General features: G+C 47.4%; 1 protein-coding gene across 1 annotated transcript in view; it reads right to left on the bottom strand.

Moving 5' to 3' along the window:
- Positions 1-26,218, bottom strand: part of LOC139385642 (calsyntenin-2-like) — a 483,955-nt gene that overhangs the window by 5,682 nt on the left and 452,055 nt on the right. The window contains exons 9-14 of the mRNA XM_071130874.1: positions 23,504-23,666; positions 19,720-19,886; positions 18,589-18,737; positions 4,733-4,944; positions 1,052-1,222; positions 98-243 (exon numbers count right to left, since the gene is read on the bottom strand). Of these exons, the coding sequence (XP_070986975.1) occupies positions 98-243; positions 1,052-1,222; positions 4,733-4,944; positions 18,589-18,737; positions 19,720-19,886; positions 23,504-23,666 (1,008 nt within the window). The remainder of the gene's footprint in view (positions 1-97; positions 244-1,051; positions 1,223-4,732; positions 4,945-18,588; positions 18,738-19,719; positions 19,887-23,503; positions 23,667-26,218) is intronic.

The raw sequence follows: 26,218 nt of genomic DNA on the forward strand, positions 1-26,218 counted from the left end.
TCTCATGTCAGGAATTGTCTAAACAAATATAATCTCTAAAAGCACAGGAACATTGGAATCCCTATATCTTTATCATTCCATTCTCTAGTCCACTGACCTCCAGGGTGAACTCATTGCTGGTGTAGCGTCCGTTGAGCTCGGAGCAGGTGAGACGGAACTTCCTGTCTGGGGTCTGGGTGGGGTGCCAGTTGTGGTAATGCACCTGTCTGATCACCTGCTCATAGTTGGACATGGAGTCCACACCTAAGAGAGAAGGTGGACATGTTTCTAAGGTCACTACCAGTTTCATAGATACAGGGGTTATGGTTATAGAGGAAGATGGGGGTTATGGTTATGGAGGAAGATGGGGGTTATGGTTATAGAGGAAGATGGGGGTTATGGTTATAGAGGAAGATGGGGGTTATGGTTATAGAGGAAGATGGGGGTTATGGTTATAGAGGAAGATGGGGGTTATGGTTATGGAGGAAGATGGGGGTTATGGTTATGGAGGAAGATAGGGGTTATGGTTATGGAGGAAGATGGGGGTTATAGGGGTTATGGTTATGGAGGAAGATGGGGGTTATGGTTATAGAGGAAGATGGGGGTTATGGTTATAGAGGAAGATGGGGGTTATGGTTATAGAGGAAGATGGGGGTTATGGTTATGGAGGAAGATAGGGGTTATGGTTATGGAGGAAGATGGGGGTTATAGAGGAAGATAGGGGTTATGGAGGAAGATGGGGGTTATGGAGGAAGATGGGGGTTATGGTTATAGAGGAAGATGGGGGTTATGGTTATGGAGGAAGATGGCGGTTATGGTTATGGAGGAAGATGATGGTTATGGAGGAAGATGGGGGTTATGGTTATGGAGGAAGATGGGGGTTATAGAGGAAGATGGGGGTTATGGTTATAGAGGAAGATGGGGGTTATGGGTATGGAGGAAGATGGGGGTTATGGTTAGGTGTTTGCATGGTAACATAGATGGAGACATGCCAGAGGTGGAGTTGGGGTAAGGGTCAGAGGTTATATATGGGTTAGAGGTCTGGAGGTTAGATATTGCCATGGTAACTTACCGTATATAGACATGCCGGAGGTGGAGTTGGTGGTGTCCAGGTGTTTCCCCAGCAGGGTGCTACGCTGCAGCTGGAGACTCTCCTGCTCTGGCCTCAGCTCCTCCCCCAGCACCAGGATGTCACAGTAGTCCAGGTTATGGATGATCTCCTCCTGGACCCCCAGCCTGCCCGCTGAAAAAAAAACACACACACACACACACACACACACACACACACACACACACACACACACACACACACACACACACACACACACAGTTGAATGCATGCGCTCACACATACAGACCTGCTATGTTAATTTGATCCGTCTGTTGCACAGCAGGAAATACAACTGGTAGTGTATCGGAGGTTTTAACAAGGCTTCTAAAGGTTGTAGTTTCACTTTGTAATGTCCACACTGCTGAATCTGTAGGATTTCTGACCATTATGGAGGGTTACTAGACAAGCTGTTTTGGTCTTTTTTCCACTCCTGCACATACTGTTGATGTTATTTAATGTTACAAACTACCTTTCTATTTGTGCAAATAAACTAAATTAGATTTATCATAACAATAAATGATTCACCACCTACAAAAATGCCCATTAATTACAATCCACACAATCATTTACATTTCCTGTCGCTGCAGGATTATTTTCCTGCTGTGAGAAGCAGGGTCAAATTAAGATCGTGCATCTGTACACAACAATATTATCCAAGAGCATTTTTAAAAACACTATTCCACACTAACCAACTTAAATTAACAAGCTATTTTCCCCTAAACGCTGTTCAAAAACACTGTTCAAACACTCTTCAGCTGCATTTTTAACGACCTCTGTTGCTACACACTCAGCCAGCCTGGGTGTCACAGAGTCTGCTGTACAGTTAGGTTAGCCACAGTTCTCTAGCACTCCCTGCCTCTCAGCCTGCTGTGTTCTCTCCTGGGGAGGGGTAACACCTGGCATGCCCACTCAACAGCCTCCCTACGGAGAGGCACTCCTCAAAGCAGGGGCTGTCCTTGGAAGAGCAGGGGTCCGGGGAGACCCTGGTTCTCCTTTATCCCTGGCTGAGGCTTGACTGATCTCAGAGCTGTGCTAACTGAGGGAAGGAGGGGAAACATCTGGAGCTGAGGAGACCCCCTGAGACATGCAGACTAAGAGAGAGATGGAATACTGCACCATGGTGAGGAGGGAATGTTTAGAATGGAGTGGAGATACAGTGGAGAGGAGAGAATGTTTAGAATGGAGTGGAGAGGAGGGAATGTTTAGAAAGGAGTGGAGAGGAGGGAATGTTTAGAATGGAGTGGAGAGGAGGGAATGTTTAGAATGGAGTGGAGATACAGTGGAGAGGAGGGAATGTTTAGAATGGAGTGGAGAGGAGGGAATGTTTAGAATGGAGTGGAGAGGAGGGAATGTTTAGAAAGGAGTGGAGATGCAGTGGAGAGGAGAGAATGTTTAGAAAGGAGTGGAGATACAGTGGAGAGGAGAGAATGTTTAGAATGGAGTGGAGATACAGTGGAGAGGAGGGAATGTTTAGAATGGATTGGAGATACAGTGGAGAGGTGGGAATGTTTAGAATGGAGTGGAGAGGAGGGAATGTTTAGAATGGAGTGGAGATACAGTGGAGAGCAGGGAATGTTTAGAATGGAGTGGAGAGGAGGGAATGTTTAGAATGGAGTGGAGATACAGTGGATAGGGAATGTTTAGAATGGAGTGGAGATACAGTGGAGAGGAGGGAATGTTTAGAAAGGAGTGGAGATACAGTGGCGAGGAGAGAATGTTTAGAAAGGAGTGGAGATACAGTGGAGAGGTGGGAATGTTTAGAATGGAGTGGAGATGAGGGAATGTTTAGAATGTGTGGAGATCCAGTGGAGAGGAGAGAATGTTTAGAATGGAGTGGAGATACAGTGGAGAGGTGGGAATGTTTAGAATGGAGTGGAGAGGAGGGAATGTTTAGAATGGAGTGGAGATACAGTGGAGAGCAGGGAATGTTTAGAATGGAGTGGAGATACAGTGGAGAGGAGAGAATGTTTAGAATGGAATGGAGATACAGTGGAGAGGAGGGAATGTTTAGAATGTGTGGAGATACAGTGGAGAGGAGAGAATGTTTAGAATGGAGTGGAGATACAGTGGAGAGGAGGGAATGTTTAGAATGGAGTGGAGATACAGTGGAGAGGAGGGAATGTTTAGAAAGGAGTGGAGAGGAGAGAATGTTTAGAAAGGAGTGGAGATGGAGAGAATGTTTAGAAAGGAGTGGAGATACAGTGGAGAGGAGGGAATGTTTAGAATGGAGTGGAGATACAGTGGAGAGGAGAGAATGTTTAGAAATGAGTGGAGATACAGTGGAGAGGAGAGAATGTTTAAAATGGAGTGGAGAGGAGAGAATGTTTAGAAAGGAGTGGAGATACAGTGGAGAGGAGAGAATGTTTAGAAAGGAGTGGAGATACAGTGGAGAGGAGAGAATGTTTAGAAAGGAGTGGAGATACAGTGGAGATGAGAGAATGTTTAGAAAGGAGTGGAGATACAGTGGAGAGGAGGGAATGTTTAGAATGGAGTGGAGATACAGTGGAGAGGAGAGAATGTTTAGAAAGGAGTGGAGATACAGTGGAGAGGAGAGTGTGCTGGTGTAAGGAAAGAGTAGAGCATGAGAGACTAACAAATACAGAGAAGAGGAGAATAACACATGGAGGAGGGCAAACATAATGAAACCTGAAAGAAAGATCGAGAGTAGATGTCATATGATGGAGAGAATGGAATCTGTATTTCATACTGTATGAGATCGTGTGTGTGTGTGTGTGTGGGGGGGGGGGGGATCTCCAACTATCCTACTGCTTCACTGAGCCGTTTAACACCCGGTGACACTTTCTCCACACTAAGTACAGTCTAATCCTGCTGTGCAAGTCACAATTCTTACTAAAGGAACTGTGAATGGTGGGGGAGGCAGAACAGAGCCGGCCTGTACTACTGACATCAGACTTGCCCTCCCCCCTCCCACTATCCCCAGCTTCTACAGTCCAGCCCCCCCGCTGACTAAGACCTCTGCCTACCAGACAAATGATTGCATGGGTTCCTGCCTGGCTGAACAGCAAATGGAAAGGACATTTAAATCCCGTCTCTAGTCCTCTCAGTGCGGAGTCTGGGAACAACACAGAACAGCAGTGCTCTGCCTCAGCCTCAACGCTATAGCTGCCAATTAGACGGGGATAACCAGAGCGAGAGGTTTCACTCGCTCCATTGTCAGGAAGGTGGAAAACACTCTGCAGCGCTTTCAGGACTCAGCCTCTTTCTTTCCTCCTCTCGTTCTGCAGCTGAAATGGAGACCACAGCTGGAGGCTATATATTAGCCAAGTGTTGTGTGACTAGGAGCGTGTGGTTAATGGTGTGTGCGTGCGTGTATGGGATAGAGAGGAGTTGATGAAGTTCCAATATGACAGGAGATGTTGTGCTCTCCAGAGTCTAAAGACTTCAACCTAATCAAATAGTTTTGTGGTGGTGAGCAGTGTGTCCCCTTTGGACCAGTATTATAATTACAAGCCATTCCCCTCTGCTATTCTCTGTCTATTTCTCTCTCTCTGTTTGGTTTGCACCCAGTATCTATCAATTTCTCCCTTTACACACACACACACACACACACACACACACACACACACACACACACACACACACACACACACACACACACACCTCTATGCCTGTACCCTATACCTGTATGGTGTGAGGCTGTGTCTCCCTTGGTGACAGTACTGATGATGTGGAGGTCCTGGAACAGAGTGAGTCCGGCTGGTCCTCTGAGGTCAGCTGCTGGCCTGGTCAGTCTGTCCACCCCAGCTATGGTGATCCTGGGTTCACTGGGCTGCAGCACCATCACCACTGCATCGATGTCCGGGATGGAGATACACGTGTCCTCCCCAAAACACCTGGGAGGTCGAGGAATACAGAGATGGAGAGAGAGGAGGGAAGGGTTAACTCTGATTAAATAGAATTGAATGTATGTTTCAGTATGTGTTTGCTGGGTATCACTTCAGGTATGTGTGAAATATCAGAGCCATTGAATACTTAGATACTTTGAGAATGTGTGCGTGGGCTAATTCCAGAAATCAGCAACCTTGAAAAGGTTGAATCAGCAACCTTGAAAAGGTTGAATAAGCCTCCACCTACTACACTGTGAGGCTGACTGAATGCAGACATCTGTGAGGCAGACATCTGACATAGACATGCATAAATAACCTGACACATACTGCATAAACAATGCAGATTAGACATCAATCAATGAGAAACCACAGGAGAAAGATACAATATGGAGAGAGAGAAAGAGAGAGGGAGGATGAGGAGAGAGGGAGGGAGGCTTAGGAGAGAAAGAGAGAGACAGGTGGAGGCTGAGGAGAGAAAGAATGAGGGAGGCTGAGGAGAGAAAGAGTTAGAGAGAGAGAGGGAGGGGAGGCTGAGGAGAGAAAGAGTGCGGGAGAGAGAGACAGGGAGGCTGAGGAGAGAGAGAGACAGAGGGAGGCTGAGGAGAGAAGGAAAATACAGTTAACAAGGGAGCTGTGAAAGCTGGTAGCAACTAGAGGGATGTTTTTCACATCCATGTAGTTACAGAGAAGGAAGTTGAACATCTGTCAGAGGCTGGGATAGGCACAACAACAGCTCTTTATTCGGTTGGAGCTTTGCAGAAAAATGCATAGGCATAAGGAGATTCCGACTCCTTCATAATTACCTGTGATTACCCGTTATATATGACATTGCTGCTGGCCTAGTTCTTGTTTATTTCACGCCTAAACACCGCTGTAAACCCCCTCACATGGAACACTAACACACAGGGATTTCACAGTCATATCTCCCCTTTCTAGTGTAAAAAAACATGTTTTCAGTCAAGCGTGGTATAGCCTAATCTCCCTTTCTCTTTTTCTCTCAAGCGGTGAGCCACAAGTTGTGTCTTTCCTCGCCTCGGCAGGGTATTGTTGTGGAGGCAGAGACAGTGGAGCAGCAGGGTATTGTTGAGGAGAGGAGGCGGAGACAGTGGAGCGGCAGGGTATTGTTGAGGAGAGGAGGCGGAGACAGTGGAGCAGCAGGGTATTGTTGAGGAGAGGAGGCAGAGACAGTGGAGCTGCAGGGTATTGTTGTGGAGGCAGAGACAGTGGAGCAGCAGGGTATTGTTGAGGAGAGGAGGTGGAGACAGTGGAGCGGCAGGGTATTGTTGTGGAGGCAGAGACAGTGGAGCAGCAGGGTATTGTTGAGGAGAGGAGGTGGAGACAGTGGAGCGGCAGGGTATTGTTGTGGAGGCAGAGACAGTGGAGCAGCAGGGTATTGTTGAGGAGAGGAGGTGGAGACAGTGGAGCGGCAGGGTATTGTTGTGGAGGCAGAGACAGTGGAGCAGCAGGGTATTGTTGTGGAGGCAGAGACAGTGGAGCAGCAGGGTATTGTTGAGGAGAGGAGGCGGAGACAGTGGAGCGGCAGGGTATTGTTGTGGAGAGGAGGCGGAGACAGTGGAGCAGCAGGGTATTGTTGTGGAGAGGAGGCAGAGACAGTGGAGCGGCAGGGTACTGTTGTGGAGAAGAGGCAGAGACAGTGGAGCGGCAGGGTATTGTTGTGGAGAGGAGGCAGAGACAGTGGAGCGGCAGGGTATTGTTGTGGAGAAGAGGCAGAGACAGTGGAGCGGCAGGGTATTGTTGTGGAGAGGAGGCAGAGACAGTGGAGCGGCAGGGTATTGTTGTGGAGAGGAGGCAGAGACAGTGGAGCGGCAGGGTATTGTTGTGGAGAGGAGGCAGAGACAGTGGAGCGGCAGGGTATTGTTGTGGAGGCAGAGACAGTGGAGCAGCTGGGTATTGTTGTGGAGGCGGAGACAGTGGAGCGGCAGGGTATTGTTGTGGAGAGGAGGCGGAGACAGTGGAGCAGCAGGGTATTGTTGTGGAGAGGAGGCAGAGACAGTGGAGCGGCAGAGTACTGTTGTGGAGAAGAGGCAGAGACAGTGGAGCGGCAGGGTATTGTTGTGGAGAGGAGGCAGAGACAGTGGAGCGGCAGGGTACTGTTGTGGAGAAGAGGCAGAGACAGTGGAGCGGCAGGGTATTGTTGTGGAGAGGAGGCAGAGACAGTGGAGCGGCAGGGTATTGTTGTGGAGGCAGAGACAGTGGAGCAGCAGGGTATTGTTGTGGAGGCAGAGACAGTGGAGCAGCAGGGTATTGTTGAGGAGAGGAGGCGGAGACAGTGGAGCGGCAGGGTATTGTTGTGGAGAGGAGGCAGAGACAGTGGAGCAGCAGGGTATTGTTGTGGAGAGGAGGCAGAGACAGTGGAGCGGCAGGGTACTGTTGTGGAGAAGAGGCAGAGACAGTGGAGCGGCAGGGTATTGTTGTGGAGAGGAGGCAGAGACAGTGGAGCGGCAGGGTACTGTTGTGGAGAAGAGGCAGAGACAGTGGAGCGGCAGGGTATTGTTGTGGAGAGGAGGCAGAGACAGTGGAGCTGCAGGGTATTGTTGTGGAGAGGAGGCAGAGACAGTGGAGCGGCAGGGTATTGTTGTGGAGAAGAGGCAGAGACAGTGGAGTGGCAGGGTATTGTTGTGGAGAGGAGGCAGAGACAGTGGAGCGGCAGGGTATTGTTGTGGAGAGGAGGCAGAGACAGTGGAGTGGCAGGGTATTGTTGTGGAGGGGAGGCAGAGGCATTGGAGCAGAAGGGTATTGTTGTAGAGAGGAGGCAGAGACAGTGGAGCGGCAGGGTATTGTTGTGGAGAGGAGGCAGAGACAGTGGAGTGGCAGGGTATTGTTGTGGAGGGGAGGCAGAGGCATTGGAGCAGAAGGGTATTGTTGTGGAGAGGAGGCAGAGACAGTGGAGCGGCAGGGTATTGTTGTGGAGAGGAGGCAGAGACAGTGGAGCGGCAGGGTATTGTTGTGGAGAAGAGGCAGAGACAGTGGAGCGGCAGGGTATTGTTGTGGAGAGGAGGCAGGAGACAGTGGAGCGGCAAGGTATTGTTGTGGAGAGGAGGCAGAGACAGTGGATCGGCAGGGTATTGTTGTGGAGAGGAGGCAGTGGAGCAGCAGGGTATTGTTGTGGAGAGGAGGCAGAGGCAGTGGAGCAGCAGGGTATTGTTGTGGAGAGGAGGCAGGGACAGTGGAGCAGCAGGGTACTGTTGTGGAGAGGAGGCAGAGACAGTGGAGCAGCAGGGTATTGTTGTGGAGAGGAGGCAGGGGCAGTGGAGCGGCAGGGTATTGTTGTGGAGAGGAGGCAGAGACAGTGGAGCAGCAGGGTATTGTTGTGGAGAGGAGGCAGGGGCAGTGGAGCGGCAGGGTATTGTTGTGGAGAGGAGGCAGGGGCAGTGGAGCAGCAGGGTATTGTTGTGGAGAGGAGGCAGAGACAGTGGAGCGGCAGGGTACTGATGTGGAGAAGAGGCAGAGACAGTGGAGCGGCAGGGTATTGTTGTGGAGAGGAGGCAGAGACAGTGGAGCTGCAGGGTATTGTTGTGGAGAGGAGGCAGAGACAGTGGAGCGGCAGGGTATTGTTGTGGAGAGGAGGCAGAGACAGTGGAGCTGCAGGGTATTGTTGTGGAGAGGAGGCAGAGACAGTGGAGCGGCAGGGTACTGTTGTGGAGAAGAGGCAGAGACAGTGGAGCGGCAGGGTATTGTTGTGGAGAGGAGGCAGAGACAGTGGAGCGGCAGGGTACTGTTGTGGAGAAGAGGCAGAGACAGTGGAGCGGCAGGGTATTGTTGTGGAGAGGAGGCAGAGACAGTGGAGCTGCAGGGTATTGTTGTGGAGAGGAGGCAGAGACAGTGGAGCGGCAGGGTATTGTTGTGGAGAAGAGGCAGAGACAGTGGAGTGGCAGGGTATTGTTGTGGAGAGGAGGCAGAGACAGTGGAGCGGCAGGGTATTGTTGTGGAGAGGAGGCAGAGACAGTGGAGTGGCAGGGTATTGTTGTGGAGGGGAGGCAGAGGCATTGGAGCAGAAGGGTATTGTTGTAGAGAGGAGGCAGAGACAGTGGAGCGGCAGGGTATTGTTGTGGAGAGGAGGCAGAGACAGTGGAGTGGCAGGGTATTGTTGTGGAGGGGAGGCAGAGGCATTGGAGCAGAAGGGTATTGTTGTGGAGAGGAGGCAGAGACAGTGGAGCGGCAGGGTATTGTTGTGGAGAGGAGGCAGAGACAGTGGAGCGGCAGGGTATTGTTGTGGAGAAGAGGCAGAGACAGTGGAGCGGCAGGGTATTGTTGTGGAGAGGAGGCAGGAGACAGTGGAGCGGCAAGGTATTGTTGTGGAGAGGAGGCAGAGACAGTGGATCGGCAGGGTATTGTTGTGGAGAGGAGGCAGTGGAGCAGCAGGGTATTGTTGTGGAGAGGAGGCAGAGGCAGTGGAGCAGCAGGGTATTGTTGTGGAGAGGAGGCAGGGACAGTGGAGCAGCAGGGTACTGTTGTGGAGAGGAGGCAGAGACAGTGGAGCAGCAGGGTATTGTTGTGGAGAGTAGGCAGGGGCAGTGGAGCGGCAGGGTATTGTTGTGGAGAGGAGGCAGAGACAGTGGAGCAGCAGGGTATTGTTGTGGAGAGGAGGCAGGGGCAGTGGAGCGGCAGGGTATTGTTGTGGAGAGGAGGCAGGGGCAGTGGAGCAGCAGGGTATTGTTGTGGAGAGGAGGCAGAGACAGTGGAGCGGCAGGGTACTGATGTGGAGAAGAGGCAGAGACAGTGGAGCGGCAGGGTATTGTTGTGGAGAGGAGGCAGAGACAGTGGAGCTGCAGGGTATTGTTGTGGAGAGGAGGCAGAGACAGTGGAGCGGCAGGGTATTGTTGTGGAGAGGAGGCAGAGACAGTGGAGCTGCAGGGTATTGTTGTGGAGAGGAGGCAGAGACAGTGGAGCGGCAGGGTATTGTTGTGGAGAAGAGGCAGAGACAGTGGAGCGGCAGGGTATTGTTGTGGAGAGGAGGCAGAGACAGTGGAGCGGCAGGGTATTGTTGTGGAGAGGAGGCAGAGACAGTGGAGTGGCAGGGTATTGTTGTGGAGAGGAGGCAGAGGCATTGGAGCAGAAGGGTATTGTTGTAGAGAGGAGGCAGAGACAGTGGAGCGGCAGGGTATTGTTGTGGAGAAGAGGCAGAGACAGTGGAGCGGCAGGGTGTTGTTGTGGAGAAGAGGCAGAGACAGTGGAGCAGCAGGGTATTGTTGTGGAGAAGAGGCAGAGACAGTGGAGCGGCAGGGTATTGTTGTGGAGAGGAGGCAGAGACAGTGGAGCGGCAGGGTATTGTTGTGGAGAAGAGGCAGAGACAGTGGAGCGGCAGGGTATTGTTGTGGAGAGGAGGCAGAGACAGTGGAGCGGCAGGGTATTGTTGTGGAGAGGAGGCAGAGACAGTGGATCGGCAGGGTATTGTTGTGGAGAGGAGGCAGTGGAGCAGCAGGGTATTGTTGTGGAGAGGAGGCAGAGGCAGTGGAGCAGCAGGGTATTGTTGTGGAGAGGAGGCAGGGACAGTGGAGCAGCAGGGTACTGTTGTGGAGAGGAGGCAGAGACAGTGCAGCGGCAGGGTATTGTTGTGGAGGCAGAGACAGTGGAGCAGCAGGGTATTGTTGTGGAGAGGAGGCAGGGGCAGTGGAGCGGCAGGGTATTGTTGTGGAGAGGAGGCAGAGACAGTGGAGCAGCAGGGTACTGTTGTGGAGAGGAGGCAGGGGCAGTGGAGCGGCAGGGTATTGTTGTGGAGAGGAGGCAGAGACAGTGGAGCGGCAGGGTATTGTTGTGGAGAGGAGGCAGGGGCAGTGGAGCGGCAGGGTACTGTTGTGGAGAGGAGGCAGAGACAGTGGAGCGGCAGGGTATTGTTGTGGAGAGGAGGCAGGGGCAGTGGAGCGGCAGGGTATTGTTGTGGAGAGGAGGCAGGGGCAGTGGAGCAGCAGGGTATTGTTGTGGAGAGGAGGCAGGGGCAGTGGAGCGGCAGGGTATTGTTGTGGAGAGGAAGCAGGGGCAGTGGAGCGGCAGGGTATTGTTGTGGAGAGGAGGCAGGGGCGGTGGAGCAGCAGGGTATTGTTGTGGAGAGGAGGCAGGGGCAGTGGAGCAGCACGGTATTGTTGTGGAGAGGAGGCAGGGGCAGTGGAGCAGCAGGGTATTGTTGTGGAGAGGAGGTAGGGGCAGTGGAGCGGCAGGGTATTGTTGTGGAGAGGAGGCAGGGGCAGTGAAGCGGCAGGGTATTGTTGTGGAGAGGAGGGGCAGTGGAGCGGCAGGGTATTGTTGTGGAGAGGAGGCAGAGACAGTGGAGCGGCAGGGTATTGTTGTGGAGAGGAGGGGCAGTGGAGCAGCAGGGTATTGTTGTGGAGAGGAGGCAGGGGCAGTGGAGCGGCAGGGTATTGTTGTGGAGAAGAGGCAGGGGCAGTGGAGCGTGGGCTACGGTGAGGACTTGGAGCCCAACCAAATTAATTAAAGAAAATGTGACAATGTAGATTAAAGGCCCTGCATAGATTAACACTAGTTACTTGTTCCTGATGGCTGCAGTAATTGCCTTATTACGCTGAAAACACGCTTAAGTGTGTTTTAAGGAATTAATTAACAACTTTATTTGTTTGTTTAGAGTGATACGGCACTTACCGGGAAATTTACAGCAAATAGCAGCATTGCTCAGGAGGAGTTTATGTCTTGGCTGTAGCCTAACAGACAGTCTGCTCTGCAGGCCTGTTTACTGGACGTTGTTCTAAATGAATTCTCAAAGCTTGTCTAAGACGACTACCAGACCCTCTCTTTGTGAGCAACAGCTGGATCGTAACAAGGTTCACAGGCAGTGCAGACCACTGGATAGCCTGCGTCCCACAGCCCCAGCCACCCGCCTACACACAACCAGAAAACTTTATTAAACCACATCGAGAAATACACAAGCTTAAGCATCGTGAGCATAATGTATTCATTTCTAATTGGTGTGCCTGCAGCCCAGTCAACCCCTCCTCTTCCTAGCCCCCCTCCCTTCCTTGCTAAGCTAGCTGAAGGGATGGGCCCGCAGCCCTGCGTCGAACCCAATAGGGGGGCGGAGTACAAACCTCCAGGGCTGAGCTGTGGGGGGCTGCACATATTTAAACCTGCTATGAATATTCACCACAGCCCGCCAGGGATGGCTGTTATAAAATACCATCCAGCCTCGCTCTGTCTCTCTTCCTCTCTGTCCTCTGGCAAAACCCAGACAGAATTATTAATAAATAACATGAAAATGTAAAAACTTGCCCCAGGTGGCAATGTGGAACAGAGAGAGTGGTGGAATAAAGAACAAAAGATGGTAGAGAAAGAGGGAGAGGAGGAGAGGGAGAGGAGAAGGACAGGGAGAGGGAGCAGAGGGAGAGGAGGAGCGGGCAAGAAGGACAGGGAGAGAAGGACATGGAGAGGGAGCAGAGGGAGAGAAGGACAGGTAGAGGAGGAGAGGGAGAGAAAGCAGGGAGAGGGAGCAGAGGACAGCGAGAGGAGGAAAGGGAGAGAAGTAGCTAACTATCTATACATGAGTGTGTGAGATGTGCTCTAATGAGTCACTGTGCTGTTTTGTGTTGACAGTGAGAAGGTGTTGGGTCTAGTTTAAACTCACAGATCACAGGAAGATAAGAAGAGGATGTGGAAAATGGAGTGAGAAGACAAAAAGAGTGAGGAGAAAAATGAGAGAAGGAAGGAGAAAGATATCATTAAGAGAGAGATGGAGCGGGAGGACAGAGAGAGAGATGACTAAATGCACAGACAGGTACAGGTTGAGGTACAGGTAGAGGTACAGGTAGAGTTAGATACAGGTAGAGGTACAGGTAGAGTTAGAGGTACAGGTAGAGTTAGAGGTACAGGAACTGTTAGAGGTAGAGGTACAGGTAGAGTTACAGGTACATGTAGAGTTAGAGATACAGGTAGAGGTAGAGTTACAGGTATAGGTAGAGTTACAGGTACAGGTAGAGTTACAGGTACAGGTAGAGTTACAGGTACAGGTAGAGTTACAGGTACAGGTAGAGATAGATACAGGTAGAGGTACAGGTAGAGTTACAGGTACAGGTAGAGTTAGATACAGGTAGAGGTACAGGTAGAGTTAGAGATACAGGTAGAGGTACAGGTACAGGTAGAGGTACTGGTAGAGGTACAGGTACAGGTACAGTTACAGGTACAGGTAGAGTTACAGGTACAGGTAGAGTTAGATACAGGTAGAGGTACAGGTAGATTTAGAGATACAGGTAGAGGTAGAGGTACAGGTAGAGTTACAGGGACAGGTAAAGTTACAGGTAGAGTTACAGGTACAGGTAGATTTAGAGATACAGGTAGAGGTAGAGGTACAGTTAGAGTTACAGGTACAGGTAGAGGTAGAGTTAGAGGTACAAGTACAGTTAGAGGTACAGGTAGAGTTACAGGTACAGGTAGAGTTAGAGGTACAGGTAGAGGTAGAGGTAGAGTTAGAGGTACAAGTACAGTTAGAGGTACAGGTAGAGGTAGAGGTAGAAGTACAGTTAGAGGTACAGGTAGAGTTACAGGTACAGGTAGAGTTACAGGTAGAGTTACAGGTACAGTTAGAGATACAGGTAGAGTTAGAGGTACAGGTATAGGTACAGGTAGAGTTACAGGTACAGGTAGAGTTACAGGTACAGGTAGAGATAGATACAGGTAGAGTTACAGGTACAGGTAGAGTTACAGGTACAGGTAGAGATAGATACAGGTAGAGGTACAGGTAGAGGTACTGGTAGAGGTACAGGTAGAGGTACAGGTAGAGTTACAGGTACAGGTACAGTTACAGGTACAGGTAGAGGTAGAGGTACAGCTAGAGTTACAGGTACAGGTAGAGGTAGAGTTAGAGGTACAGGTAGAGTTACAGGTACAGGTAGAGTTTGTTGTAACTTTAATGTGTTACAGAGTTAATGTTTAAGTTTATTCTTTGAGCTGTATCTAAAGATATTTCTTTAGATGTATTTGCATATGTAATTGTATTGGGTTGTGTTGAATTACGCTTTTTGACTGCAAGTCCCAGAATGCCTTGCGAGAGGAATGAGTGATAACGCGCCAATTATGTGCAGGTGCGGATGATTGTGGCTGACTTTCCAACAGCATCTTACCTGCATTGCTCTGTACCAAAACAATTGTTGTTAAATGTAACGTAAACAAGTATTCTTACTAAAATAAGCTTTCGTATCAAACCCGACGTCCCGAGTCATTACTAAGAAGTTAGTTAATCTAAAAGAGTTAGAGGTACAGGTAGAGGTACAGGTAGAGGTAGAGTTAGAGGTACAAGTACAGTTAGAGGTACAGGTAGAGGTAGAGGTAGAAGTACAGTTAGAGGTACAGGTAGAGTTACAGGTACAGGTAGAGTTACAGGTAGAGTTACAGGTACAGTTAGAGATACAGGTAGAGATAGATACAGGTAGAGGTACAGGTACAGGTAGAGTTACAGGTACAGGTAGAGTTAGATACAGGTAGAGGTACAGGTAGAGTTAGAGATACAGGTAGAGGTACAGGTACAGGTAGAGGTACTGGTAGAGGTACAGGTAGAGGTACAGGTAGAGTTACAGGTACAGGTACAGGTAGAGTTACAGGTACAGGTAGAGTTAGATACAGGTAGAGGTACAGGTAGATTTAGAGATACAGGTAGAGGTAGAGGTACAGGTAGAGTTACAGGGACAGGTAAAGTTACAGGTAGAGTTACAGGTACAGGTAGATTTAGAGATACAGGTAGAGGTACAGTTAGAGTTACAGGTACAGGTAGAGGTAGTGTTAGAGGTACAAGTACAGTTAGAGGTACAGGTAGAGTTACAGGTACAGGTAGAGTTAGAGGTACAGGTAGAGGTAGAGGTAGAGTTAGAGGTACAAGTACAGTTAGAGGTACAGGTAGAGGTAGAGGTAGAAGTACAGTTAGAGGTACAGGTAGAGTTACAGGTAGAGTTACAGGTACAGTTAGAGATACAGGTAGAGTTAGAGGTACAGGTATAGGTACAGGTAGAGTTACAGGTACAGGTAGAGTTACAGGTACAGGTAGAGATAGATACAGGTAGAGTTACAGGTAGAGGTACAGGTACAGGTAGAGTTACAGGTACAGGTAGAGTTAGATACAGGTAAAGGTACAGGTAGAGTTAGAGATACAGGTACACATACAGGTAGAGGTAGAGGTACTGGTAGAGGTACAGGTAGAGGTAGAGTTAGAGGTACAAGTACAGTTACAGGTACAGGTAGAGTTAGAGGTAGAGGTACAGGTAGAGTTACAGGTACAGGTAGAGTTAGAGGTACAGGTAGAGGTAGAGTTAGAGGTACAAGTACAGGTAGAGGTACAGGTAGAGGTAGAGGTACAAGTACAGTTAGAGGTACAGGTAGAGTTACAGGTACAGGTAGAGTTACAGGTACAGGTAGAGTTACAGGTAGAGGTAGAGTTACAGGTACAGGTAGAGTTAGAGGTACAAGTACAGGTAGAGGTAGTGATACAAGTACAGTTAGAGGTACAGGTAGAGTTACAGGTACAGGTAGAGATACAGGTAGAGGTACAGGTACAAGTAGAGTTAGAGGTACAGGTACAGAGAGAGTTAGAGGTACAGGTAGAGGTTCAGGTAGAGTCAGAGGTACAGGTAAAGTTAGAGGTACAGGCAGAGTTAGAGGTACAGGCAGAGTTAGAGGTACAGGTAGAGTTAGAGGTACAGGTAGAGTTAGAGGTACAGGTAGAGTTAGAGGTACAGGTAGAGTTAGAGGTAGAGGTACAGGCAGAGTTAAAGTAGGTTAAACTGGACTGAGGTTGAAAAAAGACAGCTAGTTGTCACAAGGTGAGGTGGATGAAGGACAGAGGAGAGAAGACCTTATCCAGTCACTGTACTGAGGTAGATGAAGGACAGAGAAGACCTTATCCAGTCACTGTACTGAGGTAGATGAAGGACAGGAGAGAGAAGGCCTTATCCAGTCACTGTACTGAGGTAGATGAAGGACAGAGAAGACCTTATCCAGTCACTGTACTGAGGTAGATGAAGGACAGGAGAGAGAAGACCTTATCCAGTCACTGTACTGAGGTAGATGAAGGACAGATAAGACCGTATCCAGTCACTGTACTGAGGTAGATGAAGGACAGGAGAGAAAAGACCTTATCCAGTCACTGTACTGAGGTAGATGAAGGACAGATAAGACCTTATCCAGTCACTGTACTGAGGTAGATGAAGGACAGGAGAGAGAAGACCTTATCCAGTCACTGTATTGAGGTAGATGAAGGACAGAGAAGACCTTATCCAGTCACTGTACTAAGGTAGATGAAGGACAGAGAAGACATTATTCAGTCACTGTACTGAGGTAGATGAAGGACAGAGAATACCTTATCCAGTCACTGTACTGAGGTAGATGAAGGACAGGAGAGAGAAGACCTTATCCAGTCACTGTAGTGAGGTAGATGAAGGACAGAGAAGACCTTATCCAGTCACTGTACTGAGGTAGATGAAGGACAGATAAGACCTTATCCAGTCACTGTACTGAAGTAGATGAAAGACAGGAGAGAGAAGACCTTATCCAGTCACTGTACTGAGGTAGATGAAGGACAGAGAAGACCTTATCCAGTCACTGTACTGAGGTAGATGAAGGACAGAGAAGACCTTATCCAGTCACTGTACTGAGGTAGATGAAGGACAGGAGAGAGAAGACCTTATCCAGTCACTGTACTGAGGTAGATGAAGGACAGAGGAGAGAGAAGACCTTATCCAGTCACTGTACTGAGGTAGATGAAGGACAGAGAATACCTTATCCAGTCACTGTACTGAGGTAGATGAAGGACAGAGAAGACCTTATCCAGTCACTGTACTGAGGTAGATGAAGGACAGATAAGACCTTATCCAGTCACTGTACTGAGGTAGATGAAGGACAGGAGAGAGAAGACCTTATCCAGTCACTGTACTGAGGTAGATGAAGGACAGAGAAGACCTTATCCAGTCACACTGTACTGAGGTAGATGAAGGACAGGAGAGAGAAGACCTTATCCAGTCACTATACTGAGGTAGATGAAGGACAGATAATAATTTATCCAGTCACTGTACTGAGGTAGATGAAGGACAGATGAGAGAGAAGACCTTATCCAGTCACTGTGCTGAGGTAGATGAAGGACAGAGAATACCTTATCCAGTCACTGTACTGAGGTAGATGAAGGACAGGAGAGAGAAGACCTTATCCAGTCACTGTAGTGAGGTAGATGAAGGACAGAGAAGACCTTATCCAGTCACTGTACTGAGGTAGATGAAGGACAGAGAAGACCTTATCCAGTCACTGTACTGAGGTAGATGAAGGACAGAGAAGACCTTATCCAGTCACTGTACTGAGGTAGATGAAGGACAGGAGAGAGAAGACCTTATCCAGTCACTGTACTGAGGTAGATGAAGGACAGAGGAGAGAGAAGACCTTATCCAGTCACTGTACTGAGGTAGATGAAGGACAGAGAATACCTTATCCAGTCACTGTACTGAGGTAGATGAAGGACAGAGAAGACCTTATCCAGTCACTGTACTGAGGTAGATGAAGGACAGATAAGACCTTATTCAGTCACTGTACTGAGGTAGATGAAGGACAGGAGAGAGAAGACCTTATCCAGTCACTGTACTGAGGTAGATGAAGGACAGAGAAGACCTTATCCAGTCACACTGTACTGAGGTAGATGAAGGACAGGAGAGAGAAGACCTTATCCAGTCACTATACTGAGGTAGATGAAGGACAGATAATAATTTATCCAGTCACTGTACTGAGGTAGATGAAGGACAGAGATGACCTTATCCAGTCACACTGTACTGAGGTAGATGAAGGACAGAGACCTTATCCAGTCACTGTAGTGAGGTAGATGAAGGACAGAGAAGACCTTATCCAGTCACTGTACTGAGGTAGATGAAGGACAGGAGAGAGAAGACCTTATCCAGTCACTGTACTGAGGTAGATGAAGGACAGATGAGAGAGAAGACCTTATCCAGTCACTGTGCTGAGGTAGATGAAGGACAGAGAAGACCTTATCCAGTCACTGTACTGAGGTAGATGAAGGACAGATGAGAGAGAAGACCTTATCCAGTCACTGTGCTGAGGTAGATGAAGGACAGAGAAGACCTTATCCAGTCACTGTACTGAGGTAGATGAAGGACAGAGAAGACATTATCCAGTCACTGTACTGAGGTAGATGAAGGACAGAGGAGAGAGAAGACCTTATCCAGTCACTGTAATGAGGTAGATGAAGGACAGAGAAGACCTTATCCAGTCACTGTACTGAGGTAGATGAAGGACAGAGAAGACCTTATCCAGTCACTGTACTGAGGTAGATGAAGGACAGGAGAGAGAAGACCTTATCCAGTCACTGTACTGAGGTAGATGAAGGACAGAGGAGAGAGAAGACCTTATCCAGTCACTGTGCTGAGGTAGATGAAGGACAGAGAAGACCTTATCCAGTCACTGTACTGAGGTAGATGAAGGACAGAGAAGACCTTATCCAGTCACTGTACTGAGGTAGATGAAGGACAGGAGAGAGAAGACCTTATCCAGTCACTGTACTGAGGTGGATGATGGACAGAGGAGAGAGAAGACCTTATCCAGTCACTGTACTGAGGTGGATGATGGACAGAGGTGAGGGAGAGTGACAGATAGAGATTATGTAACAGTCAGTGGTAAAGGTAGAATTAGCCATTGCTTGCGTACTGTACTGAGGTTGAGATGTGCAGGTGTCTGATGCCCGGTGTGGGAAACTGGCGGGAGTTGATGTAGGAGACCTTCCTCAGAGCAGCGTTCATGTTCTCCAGATCCTCGCCCTCCATCACCAGGATCGACTGGGCTGGGTTGAAGTGGAACTGAGAGAGAAGAGAGAGAGCGACAGAGGGAGACAGAGAGAAAGAGAGAGAGAGAGACAGGGAGAGAGAGACAGCGAGAGAACACATCAGACTTTACCACAGTGTAACCCACACTCAAAAAACTGTGTGTCTGAGTGTGTCTAAGTGTGTGTACAGCATAAGTGTGTGTCTGAGTGTGTCTGATTGAGTGTGTTTGAGTGTACATCATGAGTGTGTGTTCATTCTTCTTCTCTGTTTGAGGGATCATAAGCTTATTGTGTTGCTCAGACACACTCAGACACAGCGCTGGGTCCCAGTGGACATGATGCACTGAGTCTCAGTCTCACTGAAGAGGCTTTATGCTGCTGATACCACAGCCTCATTCACACACAGCAGCAGACACAACGCTTCAGGGAGCTCTCTCCAGTTCCTTTTATTCCTGTTCTCCCCCTCTCTCTCCTCTCATCCTCTCCTTCTCCCGTGATTGTATTGTCAAGGTTCCCACCTGATCCTAAACACTGTCCTTAAGCTGTACTAGACTCAGGAGACCTGTGGAAAAGTGTCGCCACAAAAAGAAAATGAAATCATTTGAAAAAGATAGTGAACTAGTCCTGCAGAGTTTTACCTCCCTTCAACTCCTCTCCTCTCCCTCTCATCCTATCACTCTACCTTAAAAGGCTGACAAGATTTAATCATGGAACAACAGTCCAAAGAGTTCTACAATAAGGCCTCTCTCTTCTCTTTATCTACTCCCTCTCTCTCTATACTGGGAGATGAATCAGCTTCAGGCTTTAAGGGGGGAGGAAGGAGAGAAGGACGTGGGGATAGAAAAGGGGTAGGTGAGAAAAGGGAGGGGAGACTAAGTGTTTTAACATATGTTTGAATATACAGTATATCAGCATTTGAATGCGTTTACTGTCTGTCTGTCTGTCTGTCTGTCTGTCTGTCTGTCTGTCTGTCTGTCTTGTTTGTCTTGTTTGTCTTGTCTTGTCTGTCGCCTTACCTTGATGCCCTTGCCCAGGCTCTCCAGTGAGTTGATGTCCAGTCCTTCCTTACAGGCCTGTAGACAGGAGATTACCTTCTGGCTCTCTATCTTCCCTGGCCTGATGGTCAGCCCTGACAGACTGCCCCGGAAGTACTGAGTGAACCGCGGCATCGTCACCTCACCACCTACACACAGAAGACACAGTTCATGAATAATAACTACATACAGTTCCACTATTATAATGTAGAACGGAAGGAAATCCTTTCAGAAACCTCAATAGCCAATGACTAAAAAGTCAGTAAGTGACAAAAGCACACAGTAATCTCACTGTTAATGGCCTTCGAACACTTCAGGTCTCCCAGCATGCACTTTAATCAGACAGGTCCTGAGTCAGTCCCCCCTCTCTCTCTGCCACTACTAATGTACTGTTACTGTACTGTCTGTGACATTACTAGGCAGATGGGCTGGTGACATGCCACTGATCCCAGGTCATTTCTCAGACCAGGAGGTTTGTGTGTTTCACTGTGAGCCTGTTGGCAGCACCACGCCAAGCACAATTGTAATTGCCTTCAGGAGATGGTTAAGAGAGAGAGGGTTTAAACTGCAGCCTGCCACCTGCCTGGCCTCTCATGTCTGGGTAGACAGGCACTTCCCTTCAGCATGCAGTGTACAGGCTGTATGATAAAACACACAGAGAAAAACACGCACGCAAAAGCACACTTTCTCTAAGAGAATGAGGGCTGGAAAGAACAACATCACCATTAGAGAGAGGGCAGAAAGGACAGCAAACACTGTTTCTCTACAAGACCGTGTGAGACCGACTCTGCCTTAGTGCAAACGGTCAATCTGCTGAACTGAACAATAATCCACTGACTATAGACACACTGAACTTTCTCTATCAAACTTCTTTCTATTTTTCTTCCCTTTTTTCATGTCAATTTCTTTCCTTCTAAAATGCCCATTCCATCACACAGTTTCCCATCCCGTCACCACTAGCTCAGAGAGGCTATGCGTTATGCAAATGAGCACTTATAAAACTCTGATGTAAAATGAACAAATCACGTTGCAAATTCCTTCACAGCCAGGGAGAATAATCATTCCTCATCTGCGATTACCACAGAAAGCCTGAGACAGACTCCTCTAGAAGTTTGAAGGAACTTTCACTAGAGCTTGTCAGTGGAGGTGGTCGCTAGCAGCTAGTGTCTTTGAAAAGGCAATGGTCAGAGCTAATAGCGCTGTGTAAAGATAACAGGGTGGTTACTGAGGGCTTAGTTCCCTTCAGAGAGGCCTACTGGTCGCTGACCTCCATCTCTATTCAAGGTCTTCTAATCCCTTCTTCAGGGCTACACAACTCCATCTGCCATTCAACTCCATCTGCCATTCAACTCCATCTGCCATTCAACTCCATCTGGCATTCAACTCCATCTGGCATTCAACTCCATCTGCCATTAAAGTCCATCTGCCATTAAAGTCCATCTGCCATTCAACTCCATCTGCCATTAAAGCCCATCTGCCATTCAACTTCATCTGCCATTCAACTCCATCTGCCATTAAAGTCCATCTGCCATTAAAGTCCATCTGCCATTCAACTCCATCTGCCATTAAAGTCCATCTGCCATTCAACTCCATCTGCCATTAAAGTCCATCTGCCATTCAACTCCATCTGCCATTCAACTCCATCTGCCATTCACCTCCATCTGCCATTCACATCCATCTGCCATTCACCTCCATCTGCCATTCACCTCCATCTGTCATTCAACTCCATCTGCCATTCAACGAAAGAGAAGAAAAACAGCAGTTGTGGAAAGGAGAAGTAATGTCCCTCTCCTCTCCTCTCCTCTCCTCTCCTCTCCTCTCCTCTCCTCTCCTCTCCTCTCCTCTCCTCCTCCTGTCCTGCCACCCTGTTGAAAATGGCCTGTCTATCTCGACACATCATTTAGGGCTACCTATCATTACACACATTCATACAGTCATTTAGCAACAGTAACAGTAGGCTCTACTGTAGGAGAAGTGACCTTTTATCTATTATTTAACTGGGCGTTGCTGAAGACAGCTTGATTGTAAATTCACTTTTCAACTTCATTGTGCATCGAAGATGGATTACAAGCTTCTGTCAGTCAGGTTCATTCACTTTCAAAAATACACATCATGCACACAGCACTTCAGCACTTCAACTTCCAGTCTTAGACTGGAGAGAGCAAAGCTGACACCACTTGTCCAGTCGGCTTAACTGATCAGCTGTCAGGTCAGATCCCCCAAACATTTCCCCACATCGAACCAGTCAACAATGGCACACAACAGGGGCAAGACATTGGTTGCAGATCGTCATTGTCATCATTTTCCAGCCAGGTCACCCATCATACAAGTCAGTATTCGACATCCATCCATGTGCTAAGACGTTTGAAGATGACGTTGAAACTGGCCACTAGGGGTAACAGTGAGAGCTGTTGGCTTCGAGTTGGTTTCGGTTTTGCTAGGGTGTCGTGGACGGGGATGGTGGATGGGCGTAAGTATCGAATTATAAGGGTTGCATGTTCGAATCCAGCGATAGAATGTTGTTTTTTATATGTTTGTTTTAAGCCTATCCCAAACCTTAAGACTAACCTTAACCATTCAGAGTTAATGCCTAAACGTAACCTCTTTCAGCTAGGGGGCACTATTTTTATGTTTGGAAAAATAATGTTCCCAAAGTAAACAGCCTATTTCTCAGGCCCAAATGCTAGAATATGCATAGAATTGACAGATTAGGATAGAAACTGTCAAAATATTGTCTGTGAGTGTAACAGAACTGATATTCCAGGCGAAAACCTGAGGAAAATCAAACCAGGAAGTGACTTCTATTTTGAAAGCTCCATGTTCCATAGCCTGCCTTCGCTCCATTTAAAGGGATATCAACCAGATTCCTTTTCCTATCGCTTCCTCAAGGTGTCAACAGTCTTTAGACATAGGTTCAGGCTTTTATTTTGAAAAATGAGCGAGAAAGATAACATCGCGTCAGTGGATAGCTGGGTGTTCGCATGAGTTTTGCTTGCGCAACAGAGTGGGGCAGCCATTGTCTCTCACTCTCCTACTGTAAAAGAGACAGTGCCGGTTGATATATTATCGATTATATATTTTTAAAACAACCTGAGGATTGATTATAACATGTTGACATGTTTCTGTGGACATTACGGATACTATTTGGAATTTTCGTCTGCGATGTCGTGACCGCTCGATCCTGTGGATTTCTGAACATAACACGCCAAACAAATGGAGGTATTTTGGATATAAAAATAATCTTTATGGAACAAAAGGAACATTTATTGTGTAACTGGGAGTCTCGTGGGTGCAAACATCCGAAGATCATCATAGTTAAGCGATTAATTTTATTGCTTTTCTGATTTTCGTGACCAAGCTACTTTGATGCTAGGTGTTCATAATGTTTTGTCTAGTGATCGATAAACTCACACAAACGCTTGGATTGCTTTCGCTGTAAAGCATATTTTCAAAATCTGACACGACAGGCGGATTAACAACATGCTACGGTGTGTTTTGCTATATTGCACTTGTGATTTCATGAATATAAACATTTTTAGTAATTTTTATTTTATTTGGCGCTTTGCAATTCAGTGGTTGTTGATGAAAATGATCCCGGTAAAGGGATCCGCGCGTCAAGAAGTTAAGTTTAAAAACTTCTAAATTTAACATTTGAGAAACATGAAAGTCTAATTCTGACGTGAATTAGACGTTCATGTTGATCTATAATATTTTTTGATAGATCATCATTTATCATCAGCATCATCATCATTGTCATCATCATCACCTTGCCAGCAGGCACCCAAAGTAAGCTGCACGTCAATCTGAGATGGGTGGATCGGCCAATCGTCTGTCACCAGGTAAGGGTCGTAGGTCACTCCGTCCACGTAGAGTGTCACCACAGGAAACTCCACGTTAATGACGTAATAGTGCCACTCCTTATCACAGATCTGCACCGGAAAAAGACAGAGAGAGTGAGTGAAAGAGAGAGTGAGTGAAAGAGAGAGAGAGAGCGAGCGAAAAAGACAGAGAGTGTGAGTGAAAGCGAGAGAGAGAGAGACAGTTAAAAAGACAGAGAGAGTGAGTGAAAGAGAGTGAGTGAAAGAGAGAGAGAGAGCGAGAGAAAGAGACAGAAACAGAGAGAGAGAGTGAGCATAGCCTTGCTATTGAGAAAGGCCGCCGTAGGCAGACCTGGCTCTCAAGAGAAGACAGGCTATGTGCACACTGCCCACAAAATGAGGTGGAAACTGAGCTGCACTTCCTAACCTCCTGCTAAATGTATGACCATATTAGAGACACCTATTTCCCTCAGATTACACAGACCCACAAAGAATTTGAAAACAAATCCAATTTTTATAAACTCCCATATCTGTTGGGGGAAATATCACAGTGTGCCATCACAGCAGCAATATGTGTGACCTGTTGCCAGGTCAACCAGTGAAGGACAAACATCATTGTAAATACATTTTATTTTCCCTTTTGTAGTTTAAATATTTGCACATCATTTTAACACTGTACATAGCCATAATATGACATTTGAAATGTGTTTATTCCTTTGAAACTAATTGTAGAACTCTTTGGACTGTTAAATCCTATCAGCCTTTTAAGGTAGAGTGATAGGATGAGAGGGAGAGGAGAGGAGATGAAGGGAGGTAAAACTCTGCAGGACTAGTTCACTTTATCTTCATTCATTTTTGATTGATTATTTCACTTTTGTTCATTATCTATTTCACTTGCTTTGGCAATGTAAACACATGTTTATCATGCCAATAAAGCCATTTGAATTGAGAGAGAGAGAGAGAGAAAAGGGGAGAGATGAGAAGGGGGTGTTAGATAAACACAATCACAAGAAGTTCAGCTCTTTCTTACTTCTACCCCCTCCTTTTTCGAAAATTCTGTTAAAAATCACGCAACTTTTCAGCGTCCTGCTACTCATGCCAGGAATATAGTATATGCATATGATTAGTATGTGTGGATAGAAAACACTCTGAAGTTTCTAAAACTGGTTAAATCACGGCTGTGACTATAACAGATTGTGTGTTTCATTGAAAAACGCAAGAAAAACTGCTCTCTGAAAGCTAAAAATAATTTCCATAAGTCACTTCCATGAGTTGTTAAAAGAGGACAGAATTTAATATCGACCTGCATGCAATTCATACAAATTCCACACGATGTCGCCATTGTCGTCATTTTCAATTGAATTAATTGTTGGAAAAGCCATCTATCTGGCATCCGTTTCTTCCAGTCTTCACCCGGATGTTGTTAATGTGGACATGGGCAGCCATTGATTTGCAAACGAGGAGCTATTGAATATACATCGCCCTGTAATCATTTTGATAGATTATAAACGTTTACTAATACCTAAAGTTGGATTACAAAAGGATTTCGAAGTGTTTTGTGAAAGTTTATCGTCGACTTTTTTAATTTTAAAAAATGATGCAGCGTTTAAAAACGATGTTTTTTTCTGAATGACACAGCTTCCATACAAAGCTATTTTGGGTATATATGGACCGATTTAAACGAAAAAAAGACCCAATAGTGATGTTTATGGGGCATATAGGAGTGCCAAGAAAGAAGCTCGTCAAAGGTAATGAATGTTTTATATTTTATTTCTGCGTTTTGTGCTGCGTCGGATAAGCAGAGTCTTTGTTTACGTCGCATTCATGCATTTTCAGGTGGTGCATGCAATCAGATAATAGCTTCTCATGCTTTCGCCGAAAAGCATTTTAAAAATCTGACTTGTTGGCTAGGTTCACAACGAGTGTAGCTTTAATTCAATACCCTGCTTGTGAATTTTGATCAAGGTTTGAGTTTAAACGAGTACATTTAGCATTTAGCGTAGCGCATTTGCATTTCCAGGTGCCTACTTGAGACGTCTGCGTCTCAAGTAGCATCAAGAAGTTAAAAGGAGAGCATAGTTTGTTTTGTGAGGCAGACACAGTATAAAGGCTTCTGCTGGGTCTGTCTATCAGTCTGTGCCACTGGTTGTGGTTTAGGGAGAGCTTACAGAGGTTTATAGCCCCCATGCAGTCTGTCTGTCTGAGGGGGACTGAAAGCTCTGAGATGGGCTAAACACACCTCTAATGTTGCCCCTGCTAGGACAGTAGATGGGTAAGCCGTCATCTCACTTAGGGCATGACGAGCACTGCTCACAGCAGAGGTAGTCCTGCTCTGTATGGAGTAACTCTGACACTCTCTAGGGGTAGTCCTGCTCTGAATGGAGTAACTGTGACACTCTGTAGGGGTAGTCCTGCTCTGTATGGAGTAACTCTGACACTCTCTAGGGGGTAGTCCTGCTCTGTATGGAGTAACTCTGACACTCTCTAGGGGGTAGTCCTGCTCTGTATGGAGTAACTCTGACACTCTCTAGGGGTAGTCCTGCTCTGTATGGAGTAACTCTGACACTCTCTAGGGGGTAGTCCTGCTCTGTATGGAGTAACTCTGACACTCTCTAGGGGGTAGTCCTGCTCTGTATGGAGTAACTCTGACACTCTCTAGGGGT

The sequence above is a fragment of the Oncorhynchus clarkii genome, chromosome 27 (genome assembly GCF_045791955.1).
Source record: "Oncorhynchus clarkii lewisi isolate Uvic-CL-2024 chromosome 27, UVic_Ocla_1.0, whole genome shotgun sequence".
NCBI lineage: Eukaryota > Metazoa > Chordata > Actinopteri > Salmoniformes > Salmonidae > Oncorhynchus > Oncorhynchus clarkii.